Below are 12,107 nucleotides of genomic sequence, written 5' to 3'. Positions count from 1 at the left end.
TGCTTTGCTTCTTGTTGAGATCTATTTAATATATTCTATGCACACGCACAATGTCAGGATGTTGCTTTAAGCCCAGTGTGAGTAATGTAGTCACTCACCAAAAACAGAGTGAGACATTATAAACTTGCATGCCGATCTTATCTACAGTGAGTGGTCATTGACTTGAGGTGCTGCACTTGTGACTGCTTAAGTGAGTGAATCAACTTTTTCTTCTTTTTTTTTTTTTAAAGAAAATAAAGAACTCAATTTCAGGTGAAAAAGAAGAGACAATAGTGTTTATTTCTATAGAAAAAAAGATTTATTCATATACATACATTTAAATGATCACAATTCTGTTAAGTATTTGCGTACGGTGCAGCGCTTATATATTACAGCGGACTATATTCATTCATTGTGTATCTATGTATATCTATCTATCACACCATCGTGGATACACTGCTATAACCTGTACATGTACCTGTGTCACATCTGCAAAAGTAAGCTGAACAGGCTGCTACATTTAGTGCATTCCATTAAAACTGGGAATTTTATAGTTAACACTCTCGCTGGGAGGAGGGAAAAAAAACTGGGGAGCTACAGTGTCGACAAGCCTGGGAAGAACTGCTAGACTGTAGAAAAGTGTTTTATTCCTGTAACCACGGGGAAATACTATATTTATTGAAATGGTCTCACACACACACACACACAGACACGCGCAGGGCCTTAGCTGACCTGGAATTTTCTCTCCACAAAAGGGGAAACAGGAATGTGTTGGGAAGTTATTTTGTTTTTCTTGATAACATCAAATAAATGTGTTTTTTTTTTTTTTTTTTTTTTTTACTGAACTTACACACAACCAAACAAAACTAGAAATGCATTATCAAAGATGACCACAGCGCATCCCCCCCAGATGTCCTGCGAACAGTTTTTTTAACCATTTCACTAAAAAAAAAAAAAAAAAAAGTCATATATTCATCCAAATTGAAAATACAATTTTTTGTCCTCAAATATCCCTATGGACACACAAAACGCTGCGAGGAAAATTGTGTCCTGTGTCCTGCACACAACAACAACAAAACAATAAATCCAATATACCATTATAGGATCCAATTGTGCCACTTTTCTACTGCACGAGGGTCTCGGCTTGGCTCTCTTCACTTCTGTGTGGGCGGTCGGTTTTTCACTTCCAAATATTGAGAGAAACACAAAACAAGGATCTCCTGGGAGATCGGAGAACTGCAGCAAAGTGTAGACTGTGGAGTATAGTGGGAAAGCTAACATGTAGGGCCTGACCGATCAATCGTCTGGCTGATTTCATAAGCTTATATTTGCTCTTTACAACAATTGTGACATTCAAACATCGCAAACATCAAACATCGGTTATCGAAACTTTATTCTGCCAAATATCAGAATCGGCGTCTGTCTCCCAAAAAAAAATCGAAATCTGTCGGGCCCTACTAATATGAACATGTGCTTTTATTTTGTCCGTTTCTGGTCAGTACTGCCGTAAGGAGCCGAGTGGGTACTGTGCAGTGGAAAAGGGATATTTGTGTTAAAAGAGTATTAGAGGTTCGGAACTGCACTTTTCACCATTATCTTTGCATAGTATGCATTTCACCAGTTCCCCCCTTAAAGTGGACGATTCATACATTCTCTGCTTCCTCATTCGGGGAGGAGCGTCACCGAGAGTCCATCCAGCATTCCCATCCCAAGAAAGCGGAGTTAGCCCCGCCCCCCTCCACGTCACAGTGGGTTCGTGTAACGTCTTGAGTGGTTGTAGGATGTCAAACCAAATTGTTTTTGGCTTGAGCTGCTCATTTCAGTTCCCCCTTTTTCTGCCCACCGCGGACGGGTTTGCTTCCTCATTGTCGTCACGGGAGGTTTTCACTTTTCGCGTGACCTTGTGGGATGAGTGTTTAGAGGTGACAGATAGTTGATGGTACCGCTAAGAAATGGCATTGCTCCAGTTGTAGGAGCCATCAGTCCGGGCCCAGGTACTCTGCGTTCTCCGCTGCCGGCAGGTGTCCGTTCATGCGGGCCTTGAAGGTGGGCGTGAAGCTCTGCTGGTAGTCGGGGTTGTCTATGCTGTTCTGCAGCTGGTACTTGCGGATGGCATGGAGCTCGCCGTTGGGGCGGGACGGGAACTCGTTGAGGTACTCGGGTCCGTTGAGCCCGTTCTTGAAGCAGTTAAGGTATTCCGAGTCGTCGGCGTCGTCGGAGGAAATGGTGGGAAGGAGGTTGCGCGGAGGGCCGGGTTGCTGGTACACGGGATTCATTATGTCCGAGGTGGTGTTCTGGTTCATGTAGTCTGGAAGAAAACGTGATTAAGATATAGATATATGTATATATATATAGATATATGTATATATATATATATATATATATATATATATATATATATATATATATATATATATATATATATATATCTATATATATATATATATATCTATATATATATATATCTATATAGATATATCTATATATATATATATATATATATATCTATATATATATATATATATATATATATATATATATATATATATTTGTATATCAGTATATGTCCTACCAACCAACCAGGCAAATGAAGGCAATTGCAGCCTTTGTGCATTCTGCAATGCACTCTTTGACCACTGGGTGTCACCATTTATTGGCAAGTCCAAAAGAGGCAGCTAAGCTCACCTGAGTCCCACAGTGCTTCGAAAAGGAGGACACTCACCTGGACTAGGCTGGAAGGCGTCATCTAACAGTTTATCTGTGGGATCGGGAATATAACGAAGAACTACACTTCCATCCCTGCTGGGTAATCCATTCTGTAAGCAGAAAAAAATGGAGTGATTTTGTCTTTTTAAAAAAGATGTGCAAAGACATGAAATTGCTTTTTTTTTCCCCCGCTTACCAGTAATCCATTTCTGCCATTACACGTCCCATTGCTGCTGTTCAGGCTCTGTCGGGAAAAGAAATGTTCATGACACATTTTCCATTTGAGCCATTACGGAGTCTTGTTTTGGCACCGAGAGGAACCGCGCGGCTGTCACAGGCGGCGTGAGAAGCATCCAAGAAGCCGCCGTGACAAGCTCTGTCGCGTCTGTCGCGTCTGTCGCCGTCGCAAGGAAAGCAATTACTTTTAACAAGAAGAGCAAATGAAAACACGGCCACGGAGCGAGCTGCCTAGAAAACATTTGCCGGGCCACCACGCCCCCGCTTTCTGCTTATGATATGACAAAAACAGAGTGTCTGCAAAGGTAATCACACTTGAATATATCCCAGGTAGAGGAGCCAGACTGACGTACGGCCAACAGTGAACCTGAGGAAGAAGAGCTCCACCTGGGAGGAAACGTGGGAGAGGGGAGAAGAATGAGGCCTACCGTACTTTGTTTGCCTTGCGGTCTTAACCCGGGGTGGGGGCGGATGGCCGACCGTAACAGAAACAAAAACTCAGCTCTAAACTATAAATCTCAGTCAGTGACACGGCCTCTAAATCAGTTCATTCATCAATCATGGGTTGGACTGAGCCGCTAAGTGCCAGCTGAAGGTTTGCTCAAAGACATTTTGGACAATTTTATGTTTCTATTGTGGGGATGGATTAAGGAAGGCCCATTTTTTTGGGGTTCCCAAGTGCACAAAGCAGGCCATGCTTGGATGAGTTTGATATGGAAGAAGCCCTTCAAACATCTTTGCGACAATGAATAAAGAGGACTCTTTCCGTCACAGTCACGTCTTCCAATGCTTTGTCCGCTCAAAGTTAATCCAGAACTTCAATTTCAAGTAAAGTCCACAGATACACTTTCAAAAGTCAAACGTATCAAGAGTCCAATGTCCTGACTCCTAAATGTCAAATGCCTCAAGCCCAATTCTCCAAACGTGAAATACCCAAAAGACCTAAAATATAGATACGTGTGAAGGCAAATGCCCCAAAAGGCAAATGCTCCAACCGTTAAACACCTCCGAATGAATTCAAATGCATCAGAAGTCAAACAACCACACCTCAAAAGGCAAATGCCGCAAAGGCAGAGTGCCTCAAAAAGTCACATACCCCAAAAGTTAAACATACAGTAAGTCAAACGCCCGTGACAAAGTTCAATGCCCAAAGTTGACATTCTCAAAAGTCAAACGCGCTCAAAAGTCAAACTCCCCAAAGTCAAACTTTTCATAAGTCAAACACCTTTGAGAATGCCCAATGTACCAAAAGTCAAACGCCCCAAAGTCAAGAACCCCAACAGTCAAGTGTTTCATAAAACAAACACATGTGAGAAAAAGCTCAGCGCCCCAAAAGTCAGACATCTCAAAAGCCAAACACTCTAAAAGTCAAATGCCTCAAAGTCAAACACCCCAAATGTTAAACATCCCTCAAGTCAAACACCACAAGAGTGAAGCATCCCAAAAGCCAAACACCTCAAAAGTCAAATGGCTCAAAAGTGAATAAGCCTAAAATACCCCCCAGCAGACTCTGGATCTTCACCCACCCAAGCTATTGTACCAGTGTGTTTATTGATTGTCACTGACAGAGTGCCTGTATATCTGTTTTTTGGGTTTTTTTTTTTATGTGACCCCACTGGTAGCCTGAAAATGGAATTGCCCAAACCAAGTTATTACAATCTTGAATCTTGACATATATGCATTGGTCCCACTGTTTTACTGCAGAAGAACTCCCTCACCCATTTTCAGAAATTGTCAGGTCAAAAACGTACAAGGTTGCTTCATTTCCCTTTTGATGTCTGGGCAGCCAACTATTTGTATACAAGCTCGAGTTTAAAAAAACGGCGGCTCTGTCGGACAGCGCGAAAGCTTACGGCGGAGTGCAGCAGCGGCGTCTGAGAAGTGCTCGGGCTGGCGAAGAAGCCGTGCTGCGGGACCAGGTACTCGTCGGTGTCGACGGCATCCTCCATGTCCTCGCCGCTCGCCAGGGTGCGGAAGAACCTGTTGTCGGGAGGATTCGGCAGGTGCAAGCTCTCGTCGCCCTGCGGTAACAAGAGCGCTAACTGAGTTAGCCTCAGAAGTGGAATCTAGCTTAGGCACATCAGTAACGGTAATACCTGGATGACGAGATAGCGGGGAGGGTCCCGCGCCATTTTAGTGAACTCTGCGATGAGTTCTCGGAAATGTGGTCGACTGTCGGCGTCGATCATCCAGCCTGCACGCACGACAAGATCAACGCTATGAAAAGCAATCGCGCCTTTATGTCAAAGTGTGAGAAAAAAAGTGTCACGAAACAGTAATATGCACCCATTGATGTCACCTTCACTACTTAAATCATATTGAGAGGGGCAACGATTAATCGACAGCTGGGGCTGTGCAATTAATCGAAATTCAATTACGATTAGTACACTCCGCAATTGCAAAATTGGCATAATTGTAAAAAAAAACGATTATTGATATGCATTTATATACAACGCGCTGTTTGTCTACACACAAGGAAATCATACATTTGCACCTTTTATTTTATAATAACTAACTTTATACATTTTGTTTGAAACTTACATAATTATAGTGTGTGAAAGACATTTATTTGTCTTTATATTTTTTCATGTTTAAACTTTTTCTTGTTTTGTACCAAAACATAAATGATCGTTTGAATAATCGTGATTTCAATTACTACCAAAATAATCGCAATTAATTTTTTTTTCATAATCGAGCAGCCCTATCGGCAGCTAATCAATGATCAAATTAATTTATAATTAGTTTGAGCGTCGATGACTCATTTGTTTATGACTGCAGTTTACTGAGTCATTTGCAGTGGTTCTGAAAGTCTTGTATCGTTTGTGTCGGCACGAAACTGAGCCCCTGGTGGCTAAGTCGTGCACACCGCATCAATACGCACAAACTCTTTGATTCTTAACATTTTACATAAAGCCGTATGTCACTGAGCGCCGAAACATACATATTATTGCTGTTTTTTGGGGGGGAGCCTAGAACAGATTAATGACATTTTCATTGATTTCAATGGGGAAAGATGACTTGGGACAAGCGTTATTGTCATTATTCTTATCATCATTATTATGATTATTATTATGATTATTATTATAAATAATGGAGATGTTGTTCCTGGCATATGATAAAACCTTTGGTAGCAATTTGATCCAAAAGACTATATTTAAGTATAGCGTACATTGGTTACATTGAGCCCCATTTCCCCGGTAAGCACTTACACTTGACCATGATCATATAGACGTCAATGGTGCAGATGGGAGGCTGAGGCAGACGCTCGCCTTTCTCCAGCACGCTGGCTATGTCGCTGGCCGGAATGCCGTCGTACGGCTTGGTCCCGAATGTCATCAGCTCCCACACGGTCACGCCTGCGGGGAAAAGGAGAAGTCACTTGGCTTCTCGCGTGCGACGCAGCCGTGGAAATGCGAGTGACAGGATGTGAGCAAAAATGGCCCGCGGTGTCCAAATGTTGACAACTGGGATGTGGGAGTTAGCGGGATGTATCTGGGGAGTCGAGAGCGGCGGAAAAGGCTGTCATTTGTGCCAGGGCTTGCTGATGGCTTAGACAGAAAGGTATGATCAAGGCCTGAGGGGGTAGAAGAAGTTTTGAAAGCAGACGAGAGAGAAAGAGAAAGAGAAAGAGAAAGAAAGCGAAAGAAAGCGAGAAAGAAAGAAAGAAAAAGAAAAAAAGAAAGAAAGAAAAAAAGAAAGAAAGAAGCAGCGTTGTGTTATGTTTCCATGACTCTGCACTTAGCACACGAGTGCTCGCAAGCTGGAAGAAGTGCTTGTGTGGGTTGATGCGATAATGTCCAGCTGGGAGAGCTGTGGAAAAAAAAAAAGCAAGATGTTCTCCCATCTCATGTTGTGTTCTTAAATGCTGACAACATCCAAAGACAATATTCCATTTGCAAATGTCCTCGCCTGCTGCCACTCATCTGCAAAAGCTGTTTTTGCAATTGGAAGTTCAACAAGTCGCCGCCTGGGACTCACCGTAACTCCACACGTCGCTCTGGTGTGTGTACGTCCTGTTCAGTATTGACTCAAGAGCCATCCATTTAATGGGCACCTGGAAAGTGGGGGGGGGGGGAGAAAAAAAATCTAGATTTGATTTGAAGTTTAATCATAGTAATAGAGGCCTCCGTTTTCCCCAAAAGACCAACTGTAATTAAGTCAAGTCGCACAGAGAAATTAAAGTTAACTGCTAAGTAGGACTCGGTGATTTTGAGCCATTTAATTGCCATTTTTAAACTTCACTTTTCTCCATAATTTGGCATGCAAACGAAGATTCTTCTGATTGGTTAGTTGCCTATATGTGGGCGCCCTGTGGCCGTTGGCGCAATTGTGCCCGGCGTCGGTGCACCGTGTGGTGACCGTGACGGCCCCGCCCCCCGGGAGGAAAAATGTTCCACCTTCACAAACCGTATAGATGTCACACTTAAAACAGGTCGCAGACTCATTTTGACATGTTACGCATGAAACGGATTATGACGGAAGGTCACGGTTAACATGTGAGGAGGGTTTATTTTTAAACCAAACCTACTGGTGGACTTAAGTTTTCAGGTGATTAGTACACATTGCATCCAAGCCTGAGGATGTTTATTTTTTTAAAGGTATTTCCGATTTGAGTCTTTATGATTGAACTGCCCTGCGACGCATCTATCTGTAATTGTGCAGAGAATCTGATAAAAGAAGGCCCTTATCTGATTTGTCATTTTTCTCAGAGCAACTGGGAACTATTTATATTCCTTACGTAACACTTAAGCTGAAAACAAAAGAACAGCGCAAAAATAGCGCCTTCCATGACTCGTGCCTAATTGGCCGCAAACTCAGCAAGAGGTGTCCATCGCAATGTCAAAACATTGAAATGACAACTAAAAAGGAGTTTTATGACCAACCTTTCCTCCGTCGGCGTGGTACTCCTTCTCGTCGGCGTTCAGCAGCTTGGCCAGGCCGAAGTCGGTGATTTTGACATGCTGGGGGGTCTTGACCAGGACGTTCCTGGCCGCCAAGTCGCGGTGGACCAAATGGCGCTCCTCTAGGTAGTTCATCCCCTTGAGCCACAATGGCCAGGTGTTGAATAAATTGGCATCATCGGGTTAAACGAGGACAATTTTAAAGCGACAATGCAACAGGTTGAGTATTTTCCTTGTCGTCCCATCGCAGTCAGCAACTTAATAATAGTGTCATATTTTGGGACGCCCGGAAGGGATTCACTGGATTACATTAGTGCCTATTTGAAATTCAATTTCCGTACGATTAGGTTTAAGTAAGACTTTTTGGACTGAACAATCATGAAAATCTTTTGGGTGGGGCATCAATTACTCACAGATTTTCACCGTTTGCGGCTATACAACAATAATCGGACGTCCGCAAAGAACCGAATAATCCTAAATGTGTCTGTCTTGCTCATGGCACGCTAGTGCGTATTCCCTTCCAATCCTTTAGGGGGCAGTAATGCGCAACACAAGGTCAGTACAAACTTCTTTACACCCTGATCTTTTTTTCCCTCACAGCTAGTGCTTCAGTGCGCCACTTAGCCTTAATGCTAACGTACTAGCACAGGAAAAAGTGAAAATAACTAAAGTAGCCTTTATCCAGATTTGAGCCAAAACGTATAGTATTCTCTCCACTCGGGGGTAAAAATAATGTAATGAATATTGTTGTTTATGAATCACCTTTATTTAAACGCCAATTTTACAAGCGCCTGTATGCTAATGAAAATGTAGGTTTCATAGGTCACAAGTAGCGCCCCCGAGATATTTTGGGGGATGTTTGCCGGAGTGCCAGCTTTACAGATCGACACGAAATTGGGTAAACATTTGTTATTTTGCCCACTATCACACAATCGCTGTACTCGCGGCAAAGTATCGTGACAACAGGCATCAGTGTTGAGAGTTACTCTGCCATTCCGACCTTAAACGTGAGCCAAGTTCCCATTTTGGGTGCTTGCCAGAGGCAATAAAAGAAGTCAAATTCATCGGGGCTCACCTTGGCAATCTGCACGCACCAGTTGAGTAGGTACTGCGAGCCGATATTATCCTTGTTCTCCTTGACGTAGTCCAGCAGGCAGCCAAAGGGCATCAGCTGGGTGACGAGCTGCACGGTGGACGTCAGGCAGATGCCCAGTAGGCGACACACGTGCAGGTGGTCCACGCTGGCCATCACGTAGGCCTCCTGGAGTGGACACATGGAAAAAGAGCTCTCAAAAGTTGGACAAAACTAGTTTGACTTCATATATTCATCCATACATTGACGATACGCTTGTCCTCAGTGGGCTCACGGGTGAGCTGGAGTTGATCCAAGTTGACTTTGTAGCAAGAGGCGGGGTAAACCAAAGGGCACGTATAGACAAATAAAGCTCACACTTTTATCACATTTCATTGTTCTGCCTGGAACCACACACAATAGACCAAGAAATTTACACGATTTGTCGTAAAATTGGATAATTTCCCACGCCACACCCGCCGGTAATCTCATGCCGCACTAATATGCTATGGCATAGTGGTTGGGAATCACTCATTTAGTGCGTTAGCTCAAACGGTTCATGGGTTATGTTGTTTTCCTTTAAAAAAAAAAAAATAAATAAATGGGTTAAATCATTTTACGAACATGTAAAATGGACCACTTTCACAAAAAATGTGGATTCATCTTAAGCACAGTGGACGTTTCATACTGAAAAACTATCTTATAGGTCAATTTGACCAGTAATATAAAAGGATATTAGAATGATCACTTACCATAAATTCCCAATAGCATGCACCTGTGTGTAATACGCCGCACCCCCAAGCCCGGCGAATCCCAAAATTAAACAGCCGTTTTTTTTTCTCTGTACTTGTGTATAATACGGATTAGCTGCTCTCCTTTATTATCAGAGTGAATAATATGCATGACTAAGATTCAAAACATATTAAGCACTGTGCATAATACCACCACCCCTCCATTTTATTTTTTTTACAAATAAAATTGTGATATTCACAGGATAATACACATAAAATAGGTGAAAGTATTACCCTTGTAAACAACTTCCTGTTCCCTCTATTGCGCCAGGCGTCTTTATCATCAACTCTACTCTTGACTGTAAAGAATGTGAAAACGTCACTTAAAACATTTTCTGTAAAATAAATAAGTGCTTTGTGATGGAGACGGTTTGAGTCTGGAACAAATTCATTCGATTGAAATGATTTCCTATAGGAACATTTGTAATTAGAACAGCTCATGCAGTTTGAACAGGTTGCATTTATTTTCCAGAAGGCCTTGAATCACACCAACGCCCCCGCGGCCCCCGTGTGGATTTATCATGGATTTCCTCCAGTGAGACGCTTCCTCCATTTAAAGTCAAAACAAGCGGCCGTTGTGACTTTTTAAAAAGGGAGCCCACTTACGTCTAAGATCTCTTTGTTGGCTTTCGGCGACGTGGCCTCTCTCAAAACCTTGATGGCCACTGGGATCTTCACGTCTTCTCCCTCGGGCACCCAAAGACCCTGCAGAACATTATCAGCATCTTTTTTTTTTTTTTTTTTTAACATGTAAATATTTATTTTACTCTATTTTTGTTAACAGGTCTTTTCGTTTTTAAACAATCAAAATATAAAATGCTCTGAATTTACACTCACGCAAAGCATGTTTATTGCATGTATGGTTGAGTCAGATTTGAACCTTAATGTCGTACATGACGGGCTCTTATCTGTCTTCTTTCTGACCTTCATGAGCAACCATAAGATTTATGACTAAATTTGAACCCTAAAACCATTTCTTCCTTGCAGGAGTAATATACTGTGAGAGTCCAATAAGAAATCAACGCCAGCAATAAAATCCTAGCCAATCAGAAAACAAATAGCAAAAGCACTGCGTCATGGACTTGAACTGAATCTTACTCCTAAGCCTCCAAGTGTGTGCTTAATGCACACAGGAAGCCAACGTGGAGTCAGTGGTGCGTGTGACCACGCGAGTTAAAAATGTGTCTTTTAATTGAAAAATTGACAACAGATGTGGCGCGTAATCAGAGGAGAGTTTTTTTGCCTAGCCTGCCATTTTAAGCACAAAATAAAATTTAAAAAAAAGAGGCCTGTCATTACCTTGTAGACTGTACCAAAAGCCCCTGATCCCAAAACTTTGATTTTCCTGAACTCGGGTTCCTTCAGGATGCGCAGCAGGGCTTGGTTGGGCGCCTCGCCGCTTGGAGTCAGCGGTTCGACCAACTGAAACGACGGCGCTCAGATGTTACTCCCAGCAAAACAACGTGCTCCTGTTACGCAGCTCTGTCTAGCGAAATGCCAATCTGTTTTCCCGCACTTCTCCACCTCATCGTACCTCTTTCTCCTGGAGTAGCCGCCGCATGGTCCTCTTCCTCTTGATGTGACGTCGGCGCAGCAGCACGACGACCGACAGGCCCGCCACCAGGACCGCCAAAAGGCCGCCCACTACACCCGCCGCAATCATGGACAGGCCCGAAGAGCTAAAGTGGAAAACGTGAATGCCGAGAATTGGGTCAAACTAAGCATGTTTCCTCTCTTTGGAACAAAGTCAGCAAAGAGCACTTTGTCGGATGTGTCTAAAAGATTATCCTGAGCGATTATCCTGTGATGTTTGTTAAAATGGAGGTCAACCCCAAAATGTTCTTTACAATCATGTTATATGTGCCTCTATTAGTCTAAACACGGCATTCTGATTCATATTGCGTTTGTGGAATATGATAAACCTACCTGCATTTAGCTAGCTCAGGGGGCGGCCATTTTGTCACTTGTGTCGCCCGAAGAGGACATCGAAGTTGCTCAGGGCTCAGATAATGACCAATCACGGCTCAGCTTCAGAAAACAGGCGATCCGTGATTGGTCATTACCTGAGCCCTGAGTAGTTGTGATGTCATTTCCAGTTGACAGGAAGTGGCAAAATGGCCGCCCGCCCGAGATGGCTAAAATGGGTGATTTGACTGTTATTCCACAAACGCAATATTTACCAGAATTCCCTGTTTCAACTAGTGGGCCTGCACAGAACATATTCTGGAAAAAAATATGTTTGGGTTGACTTTCTCTTGAACTCCTCATGCACAAACACAATATCCGTCAGAATGCTGTGTTTTGACTATTGGGTCTGCAGTGAACATATTGTAAAGTAAATTTTGCTGTTGACTTCCCCTTTGAGGGATTTGTACTTCTTGAATCCGTTCTGGAAATGCTCCAGCCAACAATCGTAAATGT

At 42.9% G+C, this 12,107-nt stretch overlaps 1 protein-coding gene across 3 annotated transcripts in view; it reads right to left on the bottom strand.

The window, feature by feature from the left end:
- Positions 1-275: 275 nt before the first annotated feature.
- Positions 276-12,107, bottom strand: part of egfra (epidermal growth factor receptor a (erythroblastic leukemia viral (v-erb-b) oncogene homolog, avian)) — a 46,898-nt gene continuing 35,066 nt past the window's right edge. For 2 of the 3 annotated variants that reach the window (XM_086042740.1, XM_086042742.1), the window contains 12 exons: positions 11,221-11,365; positions 10,986-11,108; positions 10,293-10,391; positions 8,899-9,084; positions 7,806-7,961; positions 6,901-6,976; positions 6,132-6,278; positions 5,019-5,116; positions 4,776-4,943; positions 2,882-2,929; positions 2,702-2,795; positions 276-2,287 (listed from right to left, as the gene is read on the bottom strand). In XM_086042740.1, coding sequence (XP_085898866.1) covers positions 1,959-2,287; positions 2,702-2,795; positions 2,882-2,929; positions 4,776-4,943; positions 5,019-5,116; positions 6,132-6,278; positions 6,901-6,976; positions 7,806-7,961; positions 8,899-9,084; positions 10,293-10,391; positions 10,986-11,108; positions 11,221-11,365 — 1,669 coding nt within the window. In that variant the 3' untranslated portion in view covers positions 276-1,958. Of the gene's footprint in view, positions 2,288-2,701; positions 2,796-2,881; positions 2,930-4,775; positions 4,944-5,018; positions 5,117-6,131; positions 6,733-6,900; positions 6,977-7,805; positions 7,962-8,898; positions 9,085-10,292; positions 10,392-10,985; positions 11,109-11,220; positions 11,366-12,107 lie in introns of those variants that run through there. The other variant, XM_086042743.1, reaches the window with a different exon arrangement.

The sequence above is a fragment of the Filicampus tigris genome, chromosome 10 (genome assembly GCF_054856515.1).
Source record: "Filicampus tigris isolate MCC_2025a chromosome 10, RoL_Ftig_1.0, whole genome shotgun sequence".
Taxonomy (NCBI): domain Eukaryota; kingdom Metazoa; phylum Chordata; class Actinopteri; order Syngnathiformes; family Syngnathidae; genus Filicampus; species Filicampus tigris.
The sequence above is the reverse complement of the archived record's forward strand: the minus strand, read 5'-3'. Positions and strand labels throughout refer to the sequence as shown.